We start from the raw sequence: 27,105 nt of genomic DNA, 5'->3' as shown, positions 1-27,105 counted from the left end.
GGAACCACTCAGTATTATCAAATGTATAAGAAAGTCAAGATTTCAACACTACAATAGGAAACACTACATACTCCTTTCCGCCCCCACCTACAGACAGTTATCAAATGCTAGAAAGCTTCAGAGTGGAACGTCCCATAATTGACTGCTCTCTCATTAGTGTATCAATTTTTTCCCCTCTTCCTGAATAGAAAATATGACTTTGTGTCTCCGTGTATGTGCACTTATGTGTGATTGTGTGTGTCTCCCTGTCGTGCCTCTTGAGAAATTCAATTTATGGATGTCTTCTGCCAGTCACTTACTAATTTCTCTAAGCGTAGCGTCATGAGTGAAAAACTACTCTCCGTAAAATGGGCTTTGGGTTCAGGAGACTGCTTCTAAAAGCAGGTGCTCAATGGACAGAGGAGTGGAGATGAGAGGAGCAGGAGAGGAGTCCAGCGGGAGGCAAAGGAAGGGGTTAAAGCAAATGAAATAATGAGAAAAATGAAGATATAAGGTAGGGAGGAAATTTGAAGGAGCAAAACAGAAAGAAACCTGAAAAGAATAGAATGAAGAAAGAGGGAAGAGTAAAGGGCACGTTCAAAGGCTCAAAGCCTAGGTCTTTCTTGCCACTGACATCCTCAGCATAATATCTTGTAACCTAGCAACCTTGGGAGAGGTTCCAAGTGAATTTTAATGGCACAGAAATTAAATGGCAGGACTATTACATCACAAGGAAAATGTTGAATGGCTGCAGAACTCAGAGATTTGCACTGTCAATTATTACATAATTTCAGAGGAAGCAAAGTGGTCTTATTTTAGCTGTTATTAACTGACACGCAAAAACTGCACATTCTAGACAATATATATAAAAAAAGGAAATAAGGAAGAATATTCAATAAAGGGAAATATTATGTACTCAATTTGCATAGCCTTTAAACTCCTTGGGAATAGTACCTCATTTGCATAATGTCCCATCATAGCCAAAATCAAATCAAATAAAAATGCATTAAAAGTTACCACTGATTTAAACTGGGTAATTTATTTATTTAATATAAGCATGAATTAGCAAATATTTCATGTCAATATGCATGCCTTCATATAACATATGAATAACATTAATTTTAATGTTAAAAGCATTGAAAGACTGTGTTATGCAAAAGAAAAAAAACAGTCTTGTTCATATAAGCCAATTCTACGCACGCACACACACACACACACACACACACACACACTTTGCTGTGATTTGATTAAATACAGACTGACATTTATATGCCGTATTTGTGTGTGTGTGGGTCTAAGTAAAGCATGTAAAGCATGTGTTCTCAGACTTAGTGTTAGTGATACCGTATGTATTACTTATTACTTATGACACGCAAATTCGTGAAGCGTTCCTCATTTTTTAAATAATTTCCCCCAGGGATCAATAAAGTATTCTGATTCTGATTCTGATTCTGATTAGTGACAGTCACGCCTCAATAAAACCCTAATTGGTGCTAATGTGCTTTAATGTAGCAGTTGTGGCAGAAATAAAAATATAACTGAAGATTATAGGAGGCAGATAGTCACACCCACTTTCCTCTAACTCCCTAGCAAAGTTAAGGTGCTATGCTATCAAAGTGAATGGAATAGTTACTCTAGACCAGTGGAGTCCAAATCCAGGCCTCGAGGACCAGTGTCCTGCAGGTTGTAGATGTGTCCTTGATCCATCACAGCTGATTTAAATGTCTAAATTACCTCCTCAACATGTCTTGGGCTGTGTCCCAATTCAGGGTCTGCACGCTGAAGGCTAGAACGTCCCATTTCACAAGCCTCTCACTTCCGCACTTCTCGTACTTATAGTACGCACCGTACGTAGTACGCGTAGTGTGCGTTCTTCAAGCGTGCAGACCCTGAATTGGGACACAGCCTTGAAGATCTCCAGAGAACTGGTAACTAATCATTTGATTCAGGTGTCTAGACCCAGGGTGAGATCTAAAACCTGCAGGACACCGGCCATCAAGGCCTGGAGTTGGGCAAGTCTGCTCTAGACTGACATTTCCTATCTTGCTCATTTATTTTTCATGGAGACCAAATACTCGTGACTTAGAACAAAATCCAAGAAAGAGATGACACATCATTGTGGATATTAATTTATATATATATATATATATATATATATATATATATATATATATATATATATATATGTATGTATGTATTTTTTAAAACTTTTTAAACTAAAAAAACAACTTTGTTATTGTTTGTTATTAAATCACTATTCGAAAGTGTTGAGTCAAAGATGGGGTTGACAACAAAGAACAGCACAGAAACAACATAAAACCAAGAGCATAAAATATATCTCTGCTATTACATGGTACTTGTTTACGAAGTAGGGTTCAGTTGGTGGTCTCTGGTCTACAACTGTTGCCAGCGGAAGCACAGCAGATTGATGCCTTACAGCCATGTGATTTGAAGCAGATGGCTACCTGGATGGCTGCACCTACATAAATTACTCTCAGCAATTAACTCAAGCCTTGTCCTGTATATAAAAAAACAGGGATTGTTCATAATACTGTGAGGTTTCTGCTAATTGTGGCTCGCTGATAGAACAGTCTCAGTCACAGTGAAAGTGCTGATGGAATACTGTTAGAGAGCTTTAGGACAGCTTAATGGGCTTGGCCTCTTTGACTCATCAAGCCGAGCGATCAGAGAGAGTAATTGAGGGCAAGCCAAAGGCTAAACTATCTTTTGTACATTCACTATATTATTCTGTTACCTCTGAGATGGAAATTAGCCTCTGAATGTGATGAGCGGGATGGTTTGAATACATGTGCTGGATATTTTGTCCTTCGCTAACGTAGTTCTGTGTGTATGTAGGACACCCATCTTTTCATGTGAGTTACAGACTTGCGTACTAACTTAACCAACACACATAGGATTTTAGGCTTCCTCTTTGATAACAAGGAGGCAAGATATTGAATGAAAGATGGAAATTGCCATTAAAATTCACACACTGCTCCACATGGAATTTCTCTGTTGCTACAGTATTTAAATACACCAAACCCAATCACAGAAAAATGAAGAGAAAAGGAAAATAACCCTAAGAGCTAAACACAAGCTGCATCAGTGCACACTGTTTTCCATGAAACAGCTCCTAAAAGTTTTTCCCTAGCCACTAAAGCGCTGGCCTAAATATCATTTTGTAGTTCTTTCCATAGTAATAATCAACAGTTTTGTATCCCCTGCAGCCTTCAAACTTGTGTTTACCACCAGGCTCCCTGCTCCTCAGCATTCATTATGTCATGTAAAATTAACGAGAAAAACCCCAGTCACAGTTCCTGCCAATTCAGCGCACTACCTCCATCAAAGGGGAGAAACTACTGAAAAACATTGCTATTTTTTCCAGTTGCTGCAATGTGTATTTAGTGTTTATATGTGATTACATACTGTATGTGTTTATATGCAAGTGGAATGCAAAGTGGTGTAGAATATATACTACAATGCACTGTACATAGTTTTTATGTATCACCTATGGTGCAGTATTTTGCTCTTTTTAATTAATCTTTTCCAAATAAAAATCTATGCTGAGAATCTTTTGCAAATTTATTGGAAGAAAGAATATGACTGACATTCAGAACCAATTTAGCATAGGTTAGTTCAGTTTCTAGGTATTTCTCTTGCTTATCTTTGCAATGTGGTAAATTTAACTGACTGGACATGATCTGGGAATCAAAAGCCTGGTGACAGGGAATACTGTTGCACAAGTCAAAGGGGAGGATCAGGTCAATGCACAAATTGGAACAACTGGGTGTCTTCCTGGAGCTGGCTGTCTGGCCAAACTAAGCAACTGCCAGAAAAGGGCCTAAGTACATACTGCTAACAAGAACCAGATAGTTCTTTTCTAAATGTCACACCTAAGGGACCCATCCATCACTACTAATCATCATGCCCGATACCATCCCAGTGGTAAGGCACGCTTGTGCCACATTCATGTAGAGTTGATGTTTTCTGTATGGACTAGTTGGGCTTCAGGGAATGGTTAACAGCTAAAATACAGACATATTCTTCAAGAAAGCTTTTTCCAAAGCACTCAGGACTGAATCAAAGTTTCACCTTTCAACTGGACATGACCATAAGCATATAGCCCCCTCTCAAAAAACAAACTGGAGTGGCAACTCTGTGAATGTCTTTGAGTGGCCCAACGACAACCGTGCTGTGAACTCAGTGAAATATCTCTGGAGAGACCTAAAAATGAACTCTGACCATCTGCATCAAAACTGACAGAGCTTAGGAGGATCTGCAGACAAGAATGGCAGAAAATCTCCAAATCTGTGTGCAAAGGTTCTTGTGTCCTACCCAATAAAATTCAAGAGTGCAAGAACTGCCAAATGTGCCTCAACTCAAGTACCATAGGTTAAATAAAAACATCAGAAAACTTTCTTGAAGTATTCGTCATAGATTAATTGGCCTTGCCTTACTCTTTAATGTGCTAACCTTTTTCATTCACCTTATAAAACCTTCTTTCTGTATTTTGCAATTCCTGCCTGTCAATCTTTTGTACTATTTCTTCTCTTCCTTTTTTGGACTTCCTTCGTCTAACTGTCTCCTCTGCCCTCTTCATGGAGTAAAGACATTGCGGAGATCCTCTCCTCTCCTCTCAGCCGCTATTGATTCACAACTCAGTTTACTGAAATCAATAAATCACCAATTGCATCAAGTGGAGACTAGAGGGTGAGAAGGAAAAGGAGAGAGGAGATATAAAAGACAGACAAAGACTAAAAAGAGAGACAGAAAGTTGGGATATCAATAATGAAAAATGAAGAATTAAATTCAATGATTCTGCAACAGCCTAGACTGACAAAAGACCTTCAGAATCCTTCAAAGATGTAACAGACTCTAGACTAAAAATCCATTAGCCCATCAAGGTCTCACAGACTTTGATTTCATATATAAAAAAAGTACAGAGTCATCATGGACTTGGGGATTTACTCAAACCAGCTAAGAGTAAATTAAAATAGACAACAGAATAAAAGTACTAGGGCTGTGTTTTTGTCGGCTGCTCTGATCCTTACTGACTGGCCTGGGGAAATGATTTTGCTCGATGGAGGAGATTGTGCTCAGATAGAGAGCGGTGGGGGTGGGGGAGGCATGATGGAGCTATCAGAGCTGCACTATCTCTCTAAGTTACTGTAATTTCATACAGGTGCCCACACATACACACACACCCACACACACATGCACACAAGTACACTTAGATACGGACCATCTTCCAACAGACAGACAGAGGTGTCTGGCATCATTAACCTGGCGTCTTCCTAATTCTGACAGATTGAGGCTGCTGCTTGTGTTATCGCTCTTTCTATCTCTCTGTGAGTGTCTGTTTGTTATAGTTTGTGTCCCCTATATATATGGTGTTGTTGCTGTGCCTGGGCTCTTGCTAAGTGAGCGACTTTCAGTTAAACTTTGCCTACCGGAAAAGAAATTTGATCATTTTTGCCTTAACACACACATGTACAAATATGGGTGATTTAGAAATATTGATTTAGATTGAAGAACTATCTGCAAATAACCACAAAACCAACACAAGTTCTATATGAACAGCATAGACGACTCAAATCCTAGCTGTAAAACATGAAAAATAAACATGCAACACACCTCCTCAAACATAGGGAGCATGTGGTGGAGTACACACATCCACAGTGTAGAGAAATGCGATGGAAATGAATGATGCTGGCACTAAAGTTGGTCTAGTTCTCATTAGAAATGTGGTGTTGGTGCTGGGTTGACCCTTACCTCCGAGGTGATAGGTTCCTCCCGTGGTGATGCTGAGAGGTGAGACGGAGCGCACAGCAGACACCTCCTCGCCGTCTATCGTCAACATGGCAAAGTTCTCCTTGGCAACCAAACGTATTGCATGCCACTGGCCATCATTGAGGCCCGAGCCTGGAAAAAAGCAATAAGGCAAAAGCATTTGTGTAAATCCCTGGATGTAATAATAAAACTTGCTGAGAAAAATAAAAATAAAAAAACAATAAAAAAAGGCCCACCACACAAAACTCAATACTGGTACTTTTTACCCCCATAGGTCCAAGTTATTTCTTTTAATAGGAGAATATAGAAGAATATGTAAGGCCCTGACTGGGATTTGTCAATAAGACAATTGGCTGGGTGAGAGGTGTGTGGGTGATTCATTCTGTTATGTGTGGCTATCCCTCTCTGTTTACCTTCTACTTTTATATTCAGCATATGTTTTTCTCCACAACAATGGCACTCCTGTGTGCCTGCTGAATGTGATTCCAACAGAGTTCAGTGCTATCGAGGATCATCTTTCTGCCTCTATTTCGGCTTCCCCTCACTTATGTGCACAGTCACATATGCAAGTCCGTGCTCCTCGATTCTTCTCCCCTTCTCTTTTGTTCTCTCACTCCCTCTTTCTCCTGGCTCCCTTTTGTAGTCTCAAAGCCCATGTGACTCAACTCCATTAAGTCTCACAGAACCCTGTTTGCTGAGTATCCAAATGCATGTGTGTGTGCGTCCTTTATGTGCCTGCAACTTTGAGTACTTTTTGAAAGTGCACGAGGCTCTAATGTGTTGCTCTGTCTGCATATGTGTGTGTTTGGTGCATGCAAGTTCCGTGCCCTCCTTTCTTCTCCCTTCTCTTGTAGCTGTGCTCCATTAAATATGAGTGATGTTTTGGAAAGGGACATTACTACTGGAGCTGAGAGAGAAGCCAGCTTCCTTTCATTGCCCTCTCCTCTATACATCACCTCTTACTGACACCAATCTCTATTCATCCTTTCCTCCTCACCTCGATCGCTATCCCAGATTCCTCTATCTCTCCATCTTTATTTCCCTTCCTCTGTTTCTGCATTTAAAATTTCCTCTCTTTTTCTTTCTCTCTTCTCTTTTCTTCTCTACTTCTCTAAGTTTGCAGCCATCTGCTGCAGTGTCTTTCTTTTTCAATTGGGCTTAGCACACTGCCTCACTGATTGTAATACATCGATACCTGTTGAGGACACTGTAGCGAAGTTCAAGGTACGGTCATGTGTAAATCAGTCTTGGCAGAGCGCACCTACTCATGGATCTGCATGCACGTCAATACACACACTTTCGCATAGACGGTGGGCAAGCTTATGTCGGTGTGTTTGCATTTTTGTGTGGCGGCCTCTGTGTGAGTCCCCGCTGTCTGCAAGATGCACTCTCACATTGTTTACTTCTTCCCAGAATGCACTTGAAGACCCGAGCTTTCATATCAGCAGGGAGTCTGCACTAATTAATCTTCATCAGCAGGGTGGCCGTGTGTGCCTGTGCTTGTATGCCTGTGTGCGATCGAGGCTGTGACCAAAGAAATTAAGGGCCAAGATGGTCACTTGCTGAGAGTTGTGACCACAGCAGCCACGCTCAGGGCAACGTGGTTGGGCATGCAAAAATACACACTCGCATACACGGGACATGGTACCCCTTAAAATTGTAAAACCCTTTTTTAAAAACTAGCTCTAGCAGGGAGAAAAATAAAATAATAAAAAATAATACTGTTAACAACGCTTTTTTGTCAGGAGGCCATGATCCCAAAACTAATAACACAAAATCTAGAGGACAGTGTCTACATTGTCCGAGTGATAACCACAAAAAAGTTACTTCTGGCAGAAAGCGACCTTGATAACCTCCTTCAGTGACAATCACATTTCTGCCTGCATATTGGTTTGATGTAATCACTACCAAGCTCTCTCCTCCATCCTGTCCCACTCTCTATAACCTCTTGAATGTAATGGAAAATAGATACTGTATAACCTTGTGTTCCCTCATCTGTTTTACATCACCTGCAATAGCTTTGAATGATGAGCTTATCAGTGATGGCGATGTAACTGAACCTTCACACTCATGCACAAACAGACAAGTGCCTGCTGAAACCCTCATGCTCAAATATGCGATCCGTGTTCTCTCTCTCTGTCTCTCTGTCTTTCTTTCGCTGTCAAAAGCACCAAATACAGTGGCCTGTAAAAGTATTCGGCCCCCTTGAACTTCTCCACATTTTGTCACATTACAGCCACAAACATGAATCAATTATATTGGAATTCCACGTGAAAGATCAATACAAAGTGGTGTACACGTGAGAAGTGGAACGAAAATCATACATGATTCCAAACATTTTTTACAAATAAATAACTGCAAAGTGGGGTGTGCGTAATTATTCAGCCCCCTGAATCAATACTTTGTAGAACCACCTTTTGCTGCAATTACAGCTGCCAGTCTTTTAGGGCAGCCGTCCCCAACCTTTTTTGCGCCACGGACTGTTTTATGCCCAATAATATTTTCAAGGACCGGCCTTTAAGGTGTCGCAGATAAATACAACAAAATAAAACTAGTACCGGTACCGAAAAAAAAAGAAGATTTATTCATAACACACGTGAAGAGACCCAGGAAAACCGAGTTAACGATAAAAACAATGAAAAAAATAACGCTGAAAACCGATAAAAACCCTGAAAACCATACATTTACACCTGAGCCTCAACTCTCGCGGCCCAGTACCAAACGACTCACGGACCGGTACTGGTCCGAGGCCCGGGGGTTGGGGACCGCTGTTTTAGGGTATGTCTCTACCAGCTTTGCACATGTAGAGACTGAAATCCTTGCCCATTCTTCTTTGTAAAACAGCTCCATCTCAGTCAGATTAGATGGACAGCATTTGTGAACAGCAGTTTTCAGATCTTGCCACAGATTCTCGATTGGATTTAGATCTGGACTTTGACTGGGCCATTCTAACACATGGATATGTTTTGTTTTAAATCTTTCCATTGTTGCCCTGGCTTTATGTTTAGGGTCGTTGTCCTGCTTATAGGTGAACCTCCGCCCCAGTCTCAAGTCTTTTGCAGACTCCAAGAGGTTTTCTTCCAAGATTGCTCCGTATTTGGCTCCATCCATCTTCCCATCAACTCTGACCAGCTTCCCTGTCCCTGCTGAAGAGAAGCACCCCCAGAGCATGATGCTGCCACCACCATATTTGACAGTGGGGATGGTGTGTTCAGAGTGATGTGCAGTGTTAGTTTTCCGCCACACATAGCGTTTTGCATTTTGGCCAAAAAGTTCCATTTTGGTCTCATCTGACCAGAGCACCTTCTTCCACAGGTTTGCTGTGTCCCCCACATGGCTTGTGGAAAACTGCAAACGGGACTTCTTATGGTTTTCTGTTAACAATGGCTTTCTTCTTGCCACTCTTCCATAAAGGCCAACTTTGTGCAGTGCACGACTAATAGTTGTCCTGTGGACAGATCCCCCCACCTGAACTGTAGATCTCTGCAGCTCGTCCAGAGTCACCATGGGCCTCTTGGCTACATTTCTGATCAGCGCTCTCCTTGTTCGGCCTGTGAGTTTAGGTGGTCCCCTAGGGACCCCAAAGCGCTTTACACACCCAATCATCCACCCATTCACTCTCACATTCACACACTGGTGGAGACAAGCTACAGTTGTAGCCACAGCTGCCCTGGGGCAGACTGACAGAAGCGAGGCTGCCATATCGCGCCATCGGCCCTTCTGGGCTGAATAAGGGGGCTGAATAATTACGCACACCCCACTTTGCAGTTATTTATTTGTAAAAAATGTTTGTAATCATGTATGTTCCACTTCTCATGTGTACACCACTTTGTGTTGGTCTTTCACGTGGAATTCCAATAAAATTGATTCATGTTTGTGGCTGTAATGTGACAGAATGTGGGAAAGTTCAAGGGGGCTGAATACTTTTGCAAGCCACTGTACACTGGCAAAAATCATGCACATACCAGCTGTCTGTCACAGATAAAAAAAAAGAGTGAAAAAGATGAAGGAGGAGGAGAATTAGTCAGATTAAACCTGATAAAGTTGTGGTTTTCTTTGTTGTCATTCAAATGCAGGGTCTGATAACAAAGTGACAAGCTGATCAGCTACTTTGCTTGGTTTGAACTTGGGGTTAATTCATGTTATATTGAATCCTTAGTAAACAAATGCAACTGTGGCAAAAATATCATCCAAACAGTAAATAAAATCACTACACAAAAGTGATGATTTCATGCTGTGAAACAGTGAACTTGATTGGATTGAGGTTTTGACATCATTATCATCATATCTCTAGCAGCTTCACCTTGTAAGTATCTGTTGGGAACCAGCTTTTAAGGTCATGCAAAATAAATCCAACATTTTAGTTTTCATTTCCATCTGAGGAAATCTAACATTCATTATTCATGTCAACAATTGAATTAATTCAATGCACATCCTAAAGGTGTGTGTACTTTGTAACCACTGACCATCTGTATAGACAAGATACCATCTGTATAAATACAATAAACAATGTGAAAACTGTTTAATTAATGTTCTGCAATATTAGTTTGGGGTAATCCCCCCCCCCAAAAAAGAGGTAAATAAGTCATGAAAGAATGCAGTTCTATCTGTCTGTGATGTGTACTCATGAAGAAGATCTGAGCTGACCACAGATGAAGTGCAAGACTAGGAACGAGTCCTCGGATGAGCTGAGAGCACCGAGACACATGTTGGTAGGGCAATTTTCCTAAACATAACAAAACTGTTGCACATATATTCTCTATTAAATGGCTAATTGTTGCTCTTACTTGTCTGTTTCTGCTATAAATTAGCCTGTGTTAATTTAATGCATGCAATGTAAGCAATTGGAACTCCATCATTATCTAAATTTGAATAGCAGTAATTTAAATACTGATCCATTAAACCTAACAAAAGTCATTACTGTAAGAAAACAACTTACTTTCTGCAAATTGCTCTCAATTCAAAAAATTTTCAGAAATTTCCACCAATAAACAAAGCCTGGTGCAGCTTACTGCTCATGCTTTTCACTGAAAATCTCATCCTCTATGATGTTTCAAGATGAGCACCAGACTGACAGCCACAGAAAACAAAGTGACAGCAATTACAGCAAAGCTTCAAGTGCCTGAGACTGAACAGAAGAAAATGGTGGAGGAGGCTAAGAGACTGATTTCAGGTATGAAAATCACAGACTTGGTAATTTTAGAAAATCTTGAAAGAACTGTAGATAAAATATTAGCTTTCATGTTTCTAGTATAAGCTGCAGAACTGGCAGTCCTCAATTCAAAAAGTGACAACCAGTGACGACGCGGTGCAGGAGCAGAAGGAGAAGGAGATGACAGCTCTGAGTGAAGACCTGGAGAGAAGACTGAACTGCAGCTCACCAGTAACAAAGGATAAAATATGGATGACGAATGCAGGTATTTTGATAAGACACCAGGAGACATATATAGCTGCACCTCTACTTCCACACAATAATAATCTAAATATAGAAACACCTGAAAATTTTATCTACACTTCCAGAAAAATAACCACCTTAGCAAAGTGTTTCCATTGTGTGTTTATATCTTGAAGCTTGCTTTCTGTGTTTGTAAGGCCTCTTCAAGAAAGACCGGCCCATTAGTTTTTTTAGGTAACATCTTTTCAAGAATCTGCAAGGCTACAAGTATGCAATACATCATGTGACCCTTATAACTGACTAGCCTGAACTTTCCAGTTCTCTACTGCACTTCTTTAGTGGTTTCTGACATTTCCCTCATTTGTTTGTGAAATTCTATATTCATTTTAAGTGTTTTAAAATATATATTTATGCTTTCCCACAGAGGCTGAGGAGTGTGATCCCCCTATAGTTGGAACATACCCTCTGACTATAGCGGGATCCCACTGGTCTATTGCTGTTGTTCCTAAATTCCTATTTGCAGTAATATTACTTACAGTTGCCAGTTGTTGCAACCATGGGATCTAATTACAGTATCACACTCAAATCCAGTGAACTCTTTAGAAGGACTCATTCTTTTACTAATGTTTGTACCGGAAGACTGCATGGCTAGGTGTTTGATACACCTGCTGCAATGGGATAGAAGATTAAATGGTGTGACCCCATAGTCTATATATGTGTGGATGAACTAACACTGTAGTAAAACTATATACTGACTATGTGTTTGGTTTTTATGTTTTTTTAATTATATACCAAACATATTTAGTGCCAAAGCTATGAACTACTTTTGCATTTTCTCCACACAGATTCAAATGTATTCATACAAGTGCAGACACGAATATGTAAATACACTGACTTAAATCTTTTAATAAACGGTGCTGAAGATTCTGAACTGTCTTTTAACTTTTCAAAGCCAAGTCCTGTTATCTTCTACTGATCATAATTGACTAAAACTGTTTCTCTTCGTTAACATAATACATTTTTTTGTTTGACAACACTCAATAGATTGACCAATACTCAGCAAAAATCTAAGAAAAAGACAAACTGCACAAAATACAAGTTAGTCCAATGAATCAATGCTGTGCCAAGTTCTGCAAGAAGACCCAAAATGTCACCATCAGATGAGAGGAAATTGGTCAGGGTGTTTACGATGCAATAAATAGAAGAAGTTAAAGAATTGAAAACAAGCAGGGAGGAAGGGTGGGGCACGTAAACGAGAATGAACAGCTTGCAGAACTGGGGGAACCTATATACAGTAGATGACAACCGGAAGGAGTGTGTTTGGAGGCGTGATCCCGCTCCTGAAATTCCTATACATAATCTCCAATTAATAACCCTGTGCAGAAGTTATTGTTGGCTGCTAAAGATGACAGCTGTGGACAAGAGTCACTGTACCTTGCGTACTTTAAGAACAGACTGACATTGTCCCTTCTTACTGACAAACAATGCACACTACATCTTTAACCATGGTAACATGAGATAACTTATACAGATGCCATGCTACATATTGAGGTCAAAATGAACCAGTTAAGTCATTTAACTGCTGTGGCCTGACCTTGGAGCTAATGGTTGTTAAAGATTAGCTGAATGAAAAACAGTATGAATGATAATACTAACAGCTCTCCAACACTGCACAGTTTGAGTCTTTTAGAGAACTGCCTGATCATGAGAAGTCTTCCATTATTCACACAGTTACTCTGACTGCAGTTGTGCCAGACAGAGAGAGAGACATGCGCTCCACCAGTGAAGCACAAAAAGAAATCTTGTAAAGGAGAAAGTGCCAAGCCAGTGCACAGACAAGTGGATAGACAAACAACGCCACACAGCTGGGATAATAGTTATCACAAAGTTTCAAAAACCAGTTTTGGCAAACTAACAGCAATAGCCTCCAAGCTTTAAAAGTGTGCATACTGTATTTGTGTTTGTGTTTGGTAATTGTGCACATATTGTATTCCTGTCAAAATACAAATATGATAAAAAAAAAAAAAAAGAATCAGAAAATAATAATTCAGAAGTCATGTCCATGCCAGGAGTTCATGATAATGTCTTGTACTGCTCTTTCTTTTCACAAGGGCCAAATTGAATAAATTCTTTTTAAACGTAGCTTTTAAACTGAATGAGAAAAATAACTAGACAGCAGTGATGCACTTTCTAGCTAATAAATAGACACAATTAATGTGTCGTGTGTAAAACTATATGCAAATGCCTACTGTTTCTTTTTGTATGTGCTCTTATAAGTGGGTAAATAAATTAAAAGGACACTGGCCTCTTAAATGTCTATGTTGCATTATATGAGCTGTAAAACTACAAATAGGAAGCTGCGATATGTTTTAGAGGATCCTAACCTGACTCAGGAAAATGGTGAGCAATTCTTAAAGATAGCGATTAGCTCATGTAGAGACTGATTATACACATAACAAGAGTAATAATAGTTATAACTGTAGACAACAAACAAAACAAAACAAATGAATGAAACAAACAATAAGGACAACATAATTTTATGGTTGCCTGTTTATTTTTCCTCAATCTTAATCATCTAAGGAAGACTTGGTGTTGGCTCTCTCTGCAGTAGAGTATCACTTCCTCTTACAGTACAACACACAGTGGTGTTTTTGTGTAGCTTATCTGAGTAGCCAATTTAATTAAACACTTATAGATAATGTCTGATTTCATAGTGTAAGCTCAGAGAGTGTAATTTGTCCAAAGCACAATCTGTGTTGATTCACTCGCTAATTATATTCACAGCATGCCCTCTCTTTAGGTATTTGCTAGCTTAGCTTAGCACAGCTTGTAGCCAACTCACTAGCAGCATGGCCTCTTCACCTGTCCCTCCCGCATTTTCCTGCTCTTTGTGTCAAATGTTTAGTTTGTGACAGAAAAATCAGCAGAAAATCATTTAAATACAAAAAAACTCAAAGAAAGACCAATGTTGTATCCACAACTTTAAAGAGTAAAACAGTAAAATTTGCATTATTAAACATTAGGTCTGTCACTCCTAAGTCCCTGTCAGTACATGAATAATTTAAATTAACCAACACCCCAGAGTTATACCAATTGTCAGCATCCCCGAAGCATTGGGCGTGGTGGGGTGGTGTGGCAGCAATCTCCCACTCCAGCTCAACAACCAGACTGAGTTTTAATTCATTTTAAAACGCGATGCTTAGCCTTGTCCACCCTAGCTGGAAAACTCAAAAAGCAGTTTCATTTGTTGCTATCATTTACCTGAGCCATACTCAGAGTTTCTGTTTGGATGCTCAGACTTTTTATCAAAATCAGTGCTGACCTCAGATAAAATAATTATTGTGGGTGATTTAAACATCCATGTAGATAGCAAAAATGACAGCCTCAACACATTTTAAATCTATTATTAGACTCAACTGGCTTCTTTCAGAATGTAAAAGAACCCACCCATCACTTTAATCACACTCTAGATCTTCCCCTGATATATGGCATAGAAAGGGAATGTTTACCAGTATTTCCTAGTTTTACCCTCTTTTGTCTGGTTACAATAATGGATTACACAGAAGTGGGGAATAGATTTCATGACAGCAGATGTCTTTCTGTAACCAAGTTTAAGGATATAATCCATCCACTGTTATCTTCTTCATGCTCTGTGCAAACACAGTGCAGCACAGCTACCTGAACACTATTCCCACAGAGGTTGATTATCTTGTTAATATTTTTACTTCTTCACTGCTTACAACTCTAGATACTGTAGCACCTACGACAAAGAAAGCCTCAAATCAAAAGTTCATTTGAAATTTGATTCATATCTATGTAATAGACTCCAATTTATTCATGTAAACGGAGAGTCCTCTTGACACACTAAGGTTAATTATGGAGTTCCACAGGGTTCCATGCTAGGACCAATTGTGTTTATATTATACATGCCTTCCTTAGACAGTATCATTAGAAAGCATAGCATACACTTTCACTGCTCTGCAGATGACACCCAGCTTTATCTATCCATGAAGCCAGAAAACACACACCAATTAATAAAACTGCAGGGATGTCTTAAAGACATAAAGACCTGGATGACCTCAGATTTCCTGCTTCAAAATTCAGATGAAAGTGAAGTTATTGCATTCGGCCCTAAAAATCTTAGAAATGCAGTATTTATCCAGATGCTTACCCTGGCCTCCAGTAACACTGTGAGGAATCTTGGGGTCATTTTTGATCAGGCTAAGTCCTTTAGTATGCACATTGAACAGATATGTAGGACTGCTTTCGTCCATTTGTGTAATATCTCCAAAATTTGAAACATCCTGTCTTAGAGTGATGCTGAAAAACTAGTTTATGCATTTATTACTTCTAGGCTGGACTGCTGCAATTCGTTGTTGTCAGGATGGACTTAAAACTCCCTGGAAAGCCTACACTTGATACACAATCCTGCAGCAACTGACCATACTAACAGGGACTAAAAAGAGAGAGTGTACTTCCTTTCTGCTGGCGCAAAGGTGCTTGCTCATAGGTCATATGACTGTTGGAGTTTTCTCTGTTTTTCTTGAATTATGGTAGGGTCTTCACCTGACAATATAAAACACCTTGATGCAACTGTTGTTGTGATTTGGCTCTTTAATAAATAAAACTGAATTGAATGGAATGTTGTGTGCAATAAATCATTTGGAGACTAGGGCAAGTCACCTACCTCCTCTCCCTACTGCGCTGCATGCTGGGAGCGTGAGTGAGCGAGTGTGTGAAGGTGGCGGATGATTGTGAGGAGCTGCTGAGTTCTTGACTGTGTGTTTTTTTTTTTCTTTCTTTACATCTTGTCCTTGATGAAAAGGTAAGAGAAGTTTATTTCATTGATTTGTGTTGGGTGAACAAAACTTAGTTAATCATTTGTTTTCTTTTGAGCCACGGCATACCTCCCTAGTGTGGGTTCTCCTTCCCTGTCAATTAGACACGGGGTTGGAGTGATGAGTGCCCCACAGTTTACTGTAGAGCAGGTTCTTTTGGCTGTAGGAAAACAGGCTGGCCGTGAAGACATCACTTACGGCTCTCAGATGAACAAGGCTGTTGATTTTTCTTTTTGTTTAGAGAGGGGTGACCTTCGATGATTTGTTGTTGGTATTTTGCCTTTATTGATGTCTTAAACATACATCACTATGTCTGGGTTTCCTGCTTCATCCATAATGAAAACAGGCTGATCCGCTTTGAAAATTTGCTAACAGGTGTTCACGTACCTGAATGACCCTTTTCTACTCAATCTAAGCACTCAAAGCACTTTACAGAACTTGTACATTCACTCATTCACACAAGCACTTTTTTCTAAGCTGTTTCTAAGTTTCTAAGCTGTTTCTACAAGCATTCATACTCCGATGGATGTATCGGAGGGAAACATGGGGTTAGTATCTTGCCCAAGTCTGCATACAAATATGGACATGCAGACTGCATACGCATATTTGGCATGCACACTGGAGCAGACTGGGATTGAACCACCAACCTTCCGGTTAGTGGCCACCCCCCAGTTAACAAAAACCCACAAAATATGCAGCACAAAAAGGTGAAGGTCACAACTGCTACCCCAACAACTGTTAAGCTTCACAATGAAGAAACAGTGGACCATCTCAGAAAGACAAATGAAAGAAGCAAGGAAAAATGAGGGGAAACTAATCTAAGGTAAGATAATGAAATGGCTGGCGCACAGGAGGAGGTCTTCCTTAGGAAGGGAATCAGTGTCCTCTTTCTCCCCTATTCTTTCTGCTTTGTAAGGTGGTTTTAATAGTGGGAACATTGAACATCAATGAAAGTAGGGATAGAGAAAGGCCAGAACTGCCAACTGAGCCTAGTAGAAATAAAAACATTGATGTGGTCCTTTTACAGGAAGCACACAGCTCTGTGGATAATGAAGCTGAATGGGGAATGAGTTCAAGGGGGCAGTGTTTTCTTAGTCAAGCCAGTAATCCTAGAGTGCAAGTAGCAGTTTTATTTTCTCAGCACCTTCATTTAACAAACATTTCAATGTGTGAAGTGGAGCAGAGTAGGTTCCAAGTAGTGGAAGCACCAATCAGGGATATATTATTTTTATTCATAAATGTTCATTCATAAATGCTCAGAGCTCTGGTACTGACTGTGTAGTGTAATTTCACAACCTAAGTGACAAATGAAAGGAGTATTACAGTAGCTCAGTTGTAGTGGTACGTACGGGACTGGAATTTTACCACCTATTCTACAGCTGATAGGAATATAGAGGAAGATCACCCACCTTCAGCCTCCCTTCTGACCACCACTGATGAAATTAATTTCACAGATGTGTGGCGGAAACTCTATCCTACATTATACATAAAAGTCTCTGAGGGCAGTGTGAGGGCAGTTAGGCGTGATGCAATTTATCTTTGTAATTGATCAAAAATACAATAATAGGTTAAATAGAGCATAATTTTATTGTTTCTTTTTAATGTTGTCATTTTATTATACTGTCTGAAACAGGTCTTGTAAATGAGACTTTTCTTTTGCAAAGAATACACTACAGTCATAACAGCTATTGAAAAGAATTGCCTTGCGGATGTAGAAAGGGACATTAGGGTTAAAGAAGACACAATTATTAATGGGACAGACAATGATAACAGTGCTTGGGATGGATAATGGGAGGAAGGCTTTAGGTCGGTTTCTCCAAGAAAAAGCGAAAGGGTCTTTAATTAGAACTCGCATCCCTACTATAAAATAAAGCTCCAACCCATATTTTTTTAAGTTGGAGAAAAAAGTTCAATCAAATGCTGCACCTCAAGCTCTCAGATGGGTCTCTAACATCTGACTCTTGAGGGTTGAGAAAGCTTGCTGCAGAGTTGCACTCAAGCTTTAGTGCTGACAACTGTGATGTGGACTGTTTGGCTAAGATATTGGGCCTTCGTCTCGAGTGGGTGACGCAGCCTGCTTCACTGGAGACCACCATCTCTTTTGATGAAATGTCCGCAGCAGTTCAGCAGCTCAGCTGTGGTCGGTTGATGGATTTCCTGCAAACATTTTTTTTCTTTCTATTTACCAGGAAAAGTCATTTCATGGAGTTAATCTTTATCTTTTTTTAAAAATTAAAGTCCTTTGGTTTTAGTAAAGCTTGTACTCTTGGTATAAGTCAGTGCTTCTCAATTATTTTCTGTTACGCCCCCTCTCTAAACTACTACTACTGCTACATTTAACGTGCATCAATTTCCTGAAATTAAAAAAAAAAAAAAAATCTTTATTCAAACTATAAACATTTTTTGACCCACTTTAACCAGTTGATGTTGATGCTGTAGTGGATGTGCAATTACACTTTATTCTAGTACTGCAAAAAAAAGCATGTTCCCTACGGTCACACGTGATGAGTAATCGGAGTCTAATTGCCAAATACATTAAGTTCTCTATCTCAATAAATCGTATTCAGTTCCTACAAATGATCTCTTCTTATTCAACTCAGGCATGGTCTTGCAGGGTTGACCTTTGCGAGTGTAGTAATAAGCACAGTGAGCTTGTCTGCATATGCTGATGATGAAACTGGCACTATGGTGGTCAACTGGTCAAAATGTGACAGGCCTTTGCTTGCAGAGTGAAACAGAAAAGTACAACAAACATTCCTACAGTAGAATGGGGCGCAGATGAAATGTTTAGGTAACCTCATAACTTCAATTGATAGTAAAATGGAACCTTAAAGCTCGTCAGAAAAACTTATTTGATTCTTATCCTGATTAATGATGGTATCGACTGATATTAAAAAAAAAAATGTAATGAGATTTTTTTTCCAATATCGCCCAGTTGGTGGCTTCAGGTCTTAAAATAAAATTTGTGTATCGTAAAATAGTGTCAGACATTAAAACATATGTTTATGGTTGGGGAGTCAGTGCTGTCCTGTGCAATAAAACTGTGAAAAAAGGATTCTTAATGTCATATTCCATGCAAAATAAATCATGCAATGTACCATTTATGCATGCATGTATATATTTTTGTTTATTTATTTATTTGTGTGCGTGTTGTAGATCCATGTTAAGCTTCAATTTAATATTTTCTTGTTGTAAATGAAAAATTGAACCAATAAAGGGTTTGTTAAGGGTCAAAGGTCTCTCCTCTTCTTTTTTTTTTTTTTTTTTTTTTTTTTTTTTTTACCCTGTTTCTATTACATATTGATCCTGTATGTACACTATAAATGAATTTTGTCTGCTATGAATTTATGGGACCCTCTGGCACTCATGAATTTTAACCCCCCTCCTCCCCACTACCACCCATCTCCTCCACTCCTAAATATTCAGCCCTCCAAGGTAATTCAAAGAGCTTTGCACGTCCTCCCAGATGGCAATATACCAACCACACAAAGCTCCAGACTATGACATATTAAGCTTTGGCTATGCACACATATATACATACAAATACAAATGCATTTGGACATGGACACACACACACACATTCTGGGGGAATGAAACAATATAACATTATAATCGGTGGGTGGCTGTACTGTGTTTTTTTTCCCCTCAAATGTGTGCCTCAGGCCTTTCCATTATTGTAATGCTCTATGCTTCCTGTTCGGACTGTGCAAGTAACCTCATGTGTGACTGATGGCAATTCTGCATCTCAAAAGAAATGATTTTATGACTTCTTGCCGAGTTGATGGGTATGAAGTATGAATGCAAGTACATACGCACATGCAGAATTTTAAAATGGCAAAATATTTAAACTTTGGAGGACGCTGAATCAAATAGTTTCTGCTGCCTCTGGCTTTGTCCAATTTTGCAGCGAGGCTTACCTCTGACAGAGAATGATTCTGTGGGAAGATATAGTTCCCTAGTTGTATAAATAATGCAAGCAAATACGCTGATTTACAAAAATAATGAGGAGAAGAGTCAATAAATGAAAAAAAAAATGAGTAGGGGAAAGGAAAGCAGATGAAAAAGTTGTTTGCATAACATTAACCATTTATAAACCTGAGAAATAAAACACTGCATAAAGCATGTGCAAAAATATCTAACAGAAAAAAAAGGTTAAAATGCTGGACTCTGATATTACATTGGGTGATGTTAATAACTATTGCTAGAAATTTTCAAATTAATTAGTTAGTAAATTACTTTAATTAAAGTTAATAAAACAGTACTTATACATAGGCTGTCATAAAAGTTTATTCTGGCACTAATAATACATGTTTTAAGTAGTGTTTAAAAGGCAGGTGGAGCGGCACTGGCATAAATAATCATTCAGAATTTTTCATTTTCACTAACTGGTAGGTTTTCAGCCACAAAATGTACCTCCAAAGTGTAGGGATAAATGGACTGGTACTTATATAGCACTTCTAATTACTTTAAGAACTCACTCAATACAAGCCTTGATTATTCAATTCACACACGCACATTTATAGAAATGCTTTTTCTTTCTTTTTCAATGCTTAAGCACTTTTTAACCTAATGTTTACATGCCAAGACTTCAATGGATCGGGGTAAATGTAGTGCAAGGTATCTTAGTTAAAGCCACTTTGTCATGCAGGTTGGAGGAGCCAGGGATGGAACCATTAACCTTGTGATTAATAGGTGATCTACGTCCTGAGCTACATTTGTTAGGCAAATGTATAGTGGTGTACACAATTGTCTAACAAAGATCCCTGGTGCAAGTCACAAATCAAACATACGGAGATGTGGCAACCGCTTGTATATAAGTGAGCAGCTGAAAGTAGCTTTTAAAACATATATGATAACATTACTGATGATTTGTAGGCTATTAACTATTTTGGAAATGTACAAATCTACTGATAATTCTTATTATAAATAACATTTTTTGGCCTTCCCACATGCATTCATGCCTCTTGTTACTTGTCTCAGTCTAAAGTAAAATATGGAGGTCTACAATGCAGAGTGCTATAGTCTATAAATAGAGTCATATTTTCTTCACGATGTAGTGGGATGTTTATTTCAATAAGATTAATTACCACTATTTTAATGTTTTTTCTTCTTTGACAGCTAAACAGGAGTATAAAATATATTTCCTCACTATGTATCACAGGAATCTCATAGGAAATTAGATTTCTTGGTCCGTGCAAAAGCAGTGGAGACAGTGAGTATTGTTTCCATGGAAACAATGCTGGTGCCTAATAATTCAATATTTAATCAAGAGGTGATCAGAGGAAAGCGTCTTCAACACATATACTCAAATACCTGCCACCTACCAGCTACAGGTACAAAGAGATCCTCTTTCATTGGCTTTGGTTTATTGGAAATTTTCATGGTTGGTAAATGAGAAAATAGAACTTTAATTTTAGTTTGGATATACCAAACATGCTTTGGTCCTGCTGCATGGTCATTAACACAACAATTTGCAGCTACACTCTAACAAAACTGTTATTTTGTTCCAATAAATGAGTGATGAGAGTAAAAGAAACAACAACAGAGTTAATGAGTGTGTGGGAAAGTCATGGGAAAATTAGAGAATCGACTAGATATAAACACGCTCACAAAAACATTATTCAAAGGATTCCCACAGTCTCACCTGGAGTGTTCTCCCAAAAGCTTCGTGTGCCCTTTTGTTTTACTCTTTATCTGCCTGACTGAGAGATAAATGGATGAAATGACAGACGTTTTGTCAGAGAACAGAAGAGCATCTTTTCAGTGGTCACAAACACTTTTACTGCAAGTTGTTGCTATCACACACACACACAAAACAGCTACACACACACACACACACATCTTGAATAAGCATACTTCTGTTAGTGGATGTGTGTGTTTAGTCGATGTGTGTGTTCATAGTGGGGAAGATCTATGGTCTGGTGGATTTGGCGTGTGGGGGTGGAGACTTTAATGACCTCAGACCCACAGTGGCAAGAAAGAGGTTATGAAGATATATGATGATTTTATTCAAGCCTTCTTTGCATCATCTGCTCTCCCTATTTCTTGTGTTCCACCTGCCCGTTTAGTTTTCAGAAAAATGCGTTTAATTACCAGGTTGCACTTAAAAGTACATTAGGCAAAAAAAGAAAAGTGGCCTCAATCACAACCTCAGTGAGCCCAAACGTGTTCTCCTAGATAAAGTATTATATATATGAACATGTGGAACAACTGTCTGTCATTAATGACACATTTAGAGTAAAAACAGACTGGCATGGGCCTTCTATTGAGAATCATAATATTTATCGTTATGTAAATGTCTAACATTGGTTTGCATTCTTGCTGCGGTCTGATCCAATGGCTCCTGAGGGGGGGGGGGGAAGAAAAAGTCTCAGTCTAACTGGCTCATTACAGACCTTCCTCTAATTCTAGCTTTCAATAACACTATCTTTACAGCATTTCATTTCATTTGACGAAACAAACTGCTTAATGGAGCTTTAAAGAATATGTTTCTGGGGGCAAAAAAGGAAATGCTTGGAACGCCATATACTTTTAAGCATCACATGCAGTAGTTGCTGTGAATTTGTCTGCTGCTCATCTATGGATGTGAATTTCTTGTTCCACCACATCCCAAAGGTGCAGATCTAGTGACTGTGGAGGTCATTTGAGTACAGTGACTTAAATTTCATCTCTATGAAAGCTGTTTAAGATGACTTGAGCTTCATGACATAGTGCAAGACTGCCAAGAAAATATCCACTGCACAATTACATGACCAGCAGCCTGAAGTCTTAATACATGGCACAAGGGATTCAAGATTTCATGTTGTTCACACCTAATTTTGACCTTGCCCCCCAAATGCTGCAGCAGAAATCAGGACTCATCAGAACAGCCAGCATTACTGTCCAGCTCGCATGAACTCAGTTTTTTGTTTTTAGCTTCCAGTATTAGTCCCTGATCTGGTCTTCTGTTGCTTTAGCCCATGTGCTTCAAGGTTCGAGATGCTCTCATGCATACCTTATACGTTATAACGAGTGATTAGTTTCTGCTGCCTTCCTATCAGTTGAAGCAATCTGTCCATTCTCCTCTGACCGCTGTCATCAACAAAGCATTTTTGCCCAGAGAACTCACTGGATATTTTCTCTTTTTCAGACCAGTCTCTTTCAACCCTAGAGATGGTAATGTTGGAAAATCCCAGTGGATCAGCAGTTTCTGAAATATTCTGAGCAGCCCATCTGGCACAAACAACAATGCCACATTTAAAGACACATAATTTACCCTTCTTCCCTATTGTGATAATCAATTTGAACTTCACCATGTCTACGTGCCTAAATGCGCTGAATTGTTGCCATCCGACTGACTGATTAGATATTTGTGTCCATAAACAGACGTGTTGAAATCAGCTTTGTACATTTCAAAGTTTACAGTATGTGATTCAATTCTGTTTACAGGAATTAATCACATGCCTTATTCTGACTCATGTAATGGCATATTATTTGGCCTAAACCAGAGATTTAGTAAAAAACACTTTCTGTGATTAACCATCATTGGTGAATTTGCAGTCTTAGATGGCTAAAAGGTTACTCGGGTTAAAAGCTCCAAATGAAAGAATTTGTGTGCTTGTGTGTTTTTCCTTCAAGCTAACAGAGAAAATGAGAAATACTTTATTTATCTTATCTGTTTGGAAATAGGTATATGTCTGAATAAGCTGTCACTTAAACGCTCCATAAACAAATTATCCCCAGTGGGAAAACTGGATGGCGTTGTGTCTGTGAGAAGCCTCTCTTTTCTCTCACTCTCGTTTCGCTCCTCGATGTGTGCATATCTGCACGTCTCTCCCCAGTATATTTGCCATTAAGAGGGACTAAGCATTTCATTATAAGTCTACTGAGCTCCCACTGTGTCATTGAAGCTAGAAGCCAGTTTGGCTTTCTTTTTCAGAGATACTAATAACAGAATCAAAGGAGGGAGCATGTGTTTGCGTGTGCGGGTATGTGTTTGTGTGTCTATGTACTCTGGTAATACTGATGTAATCGCAGGCTCAATCCCAATTAGCCTAGAGGGTAACTCTGTAATAATCCCTACCCCTGGGCATAATGGCCTATTAAAGCAGCAGTGGACAGAATAAATGAGTGTGTCTACAGATAGAGAGGGAGAAAGAAAGAAGGGGAAGGAAGAAATAAGAGTATGGGAGGAAGGGGTGAGGGGCAAGAAAGGTTGTAGGAAGGGAATGAAATAAATGGAATAAAAAGAGCCACAGATGATAGCATCATGGCTAAAATTATTTTGAACCTTATTTTGTTTCTACCTTAATAATAACTTCCAGCTTTATGTGCATCAGTTTAATGGGCACCAAGTTTGCTTATTTTCAGCTCATTATTTTTATTCTTGGAATCGACAAGAGCGGCTTTGAAAATTAGCATTTCAAACTCACGCTTAATTATCTTGTAGTGGAACTTGATGCGACCCCCCCCCCCCCAGTTCATCCCCTGTCTCAAACTAAGCCATTTTAGTAACCTCCCATGTCCCAAGTCAACCGATATCACACAGAGCCAAGAACAATAGTAATAAGCAGTTCAAAACAGAGTGCTTAGAACAAGAAAAAGCCTGAACTTTTTGGCTAATGAGGATTAGCTGCACTTACATCTCACTGAATCAAACATGTGCTTTTGGTAGATTATATGACAGAAAATACAAAGACAACAGTTCCACTGCTGTCCTCACCGGTTCGCCTGTTAGTGTTGGGTTTAAAACCACACAAAGCAATTGTCAAAAAAACAAGAGATCAAATACTGAAATGGAATTACGAAACACCTGTCTGTCATGGACTGTCTTCATGTTAGGGCTGGTTTGAATGCTCCCAATATGGAACAAAAAGTCAGATTCACTTCTGTTCAGAATTCAATTAATCATGCAGCGTGCACATTAAATTTCAAGAATCAATTTTTGCTTCAGTTTTATCTTCATAGCACACCGCTCACATGCTCCTGTCCCCAAAGAGCAAAACAACAGCTGATGTGGGAAACACATGAGCCACCTCAGCTGTGAGTTGATAGGTATATCTACTCATCATATTACATTTTTGTTTTAGTATGCTGTAGAGAAAAAAAACCCTTTAAACCTTATTAAAACTTATTTTGTTGCAATCAGGCTTGATTATTGGTTCTATAGAGTTTTCATTTACTGTCCATTGAAAGAAAAAAACACTGCCCAAGAAGCATAACCAATGCGGCCGTTGAGTGGCAAGTCTTTTTCCTAGAAGGAGTTTCCTACATGAATGTTTTTCCATATAGTTCAATAGCAAATATAATGTAAGCGTACATGTGATATGTTTTTATGTAGGCAAACCCACCTGATGATAAATCTACTTGGTAGCTTTTGGCCGCTTTCATCACATTGATGTGAACTGCAACCTTGCCGTCCTCAAGCGAGATCTCCAGAGTGCCATCATCAAGATTGCTGAATAGGAGGAGGCCATGAGGGTTCCACGTACGAAACTGGAAGCCCACGGATACCGTGTTATGATTGGCTCGACCAGGCAACTGCAGGAAACTGGTGGCGTTGAAAAAGACTGGGAAGGTGTGGGTCTCCGCACAGGTGAAGGACAGGTTTCGCTGTTAGCATACAGAATTAGAAAAAAGAAAGAACAAAGATGGACAACGGGAGATTAATTAGTTTTTAAACAGAGAAGTCAAAAACAGAGCTAATGCCTTTAAGGGGGCTTGCCTGTGAAATAAATGCCTCAAACACTTAAGGAAATCTTGTACTTCACCACCCTTTTGTTGCTTTTAATCTCACTTCTGCGTGATTACTTTCACATGTTAGTGACTGAAGCGAGATTGAAAGACTGATGAAGCTTGAACACACTCATCTTTTTCTTCTAGCTCTACCTGTCTTTGAAATGTAACTATTTTCATCTTATTAATCACTTTATCTAAAATTTTATCGACCTTTATTTAACATCAGCAACTATGTATAATTTAGATTCACCAATTAAGTTAATATGCAAGTCTCTGAATTATTGGGAGAAGTGGGAACACTTGAAGAAAACCCATCTATCAGGAAAAAGCAGAACATATAAACTAGAATCCAGCTGACCAGGAGATCCTCCCTGCTGTGAGCAATAGTAGTAACTAATGCACTGCTGTGCTGAGAAACAGGGTTAAACAGTAACCTGGGTGAATTTTATGTGCTGCAGAAAAACAAACACTATTGTGGTATTTAGGCACTAATTATCATTGAATTTCTCCAACCTTGTGCTCTTAATCTAGTCATTAGCAAGCACACAGCATTGAGCTGCCTTTCCAACTATAGATGATTCCTGATTGTGTGTGTGTGTGTGTGTGTGTGTGTGTGTGTGTGTGTGTGTGTGTGTGTGTGTGTGTGTGTGTGTGTGTGTAAAATCTAAGAGCAGATCTGTTTTGATTAGAAATAAATGGCTGTGTGAAGTCATCAGAGAGAATTACAGGTGTGGTTTGAATGAACTTGATTAGTCCCACCATTTGTTCAATCAGTCCAACAGGGATCAAAGCAGATACACTGGCCGTCCCCTGAGAAAGGGCTCAGATTTTTCAGAAGCTAATTTTTAGGACTGCAGGGCAGTTAATGTGCTGAAGGTGCATCCTGCAGTCTGAAAAAGTAGGGTGCATTTCATGAAAAGAAACAAGGCCTTTAACCTTCTTATTATGTTAAGGGTCAATTTGACCCATTCCAGTTTTTGTGTTGACCAAAGTACTGGTCATCCTTTCTTTTTCTTCATGAAAGCTTATGGCTTTTCCTTATCTGGGGTCATGAACTGGTGTGTAAAATATGGACACTTTGATGTGTCCTGGAATGTCTCTGCAGTGTTTGTATACAAAGATGATGTTGTGGGTCATTTTGACCCGCACACTTTTATGTAAGTAAAAAGTTGTTCAGATCCAAAATAAACATTTCTCTTTGATGTACTTTGTTTTGACTGCTTCTGAATATACATTCAGACCCAGGTGTGCATGCAAGAAACTTTCTCTCCCCTATTCTTTTCACTGTTCTCATGTCATTTCAACACACCAAAAATGAGCTCCAGAAGGTTGACGACTGAAGAAGCTTTATCACTGCTTTTCAACTGGGATAGTGATGAAGAAGAA

General features: G+C 39.2%; 1 protein-coding gene across 2 annotated transcripts in view; it reads right to left on the bottom strand.

The window, feature by feature from the left end:
• cntnap2a (contactin associated protein 2a) overlaps positions 1–27,105 on the bottom strand; it is a 388,888-nt gene that overhangs the window by 147,874 nt on the left and 213,909 nt on the right. For both annotated transcript variants that reach the window (XM_076888097.1, XM_076888098.1), the window contains exons 9-10: positions 25,332–25,593; positions 5,752–5,901 (exon numbers count right to left, since the gene is read on the bottom strand). In XM_076888097.1, coding sequence (XP_076744212.1) covers positions 5,752–5,901; positions 25,332–25,593 — 412 coding nt within the window. The remainder of the gene's footprint in view (positions 1–5,751; positions 5,902–25,331; positions 25,594–27,105) is intronic.

This window comes from Maylandia zebra, linkage group LG9 (assembly GCF_041146795.1).
Source record: "Maylandia zebra isolate NMK-2024a linkage group LG9, Mzebra_GT3a, whole genome shotgun sequence".
In the NCBI taxonomy this organism is placed as follows: domain Eukaryota; kingdom Metazoa; phylum Chordata; class Actinopteri; order Cichliformes; family Cichlidae; genus Maylandia; species Maylandia zebra.
The sequence above is the reverse complement of the archived record's forward strand: the minus strand, read 5'-3'. Positions and strand labels throughout refer to the sequence as shown.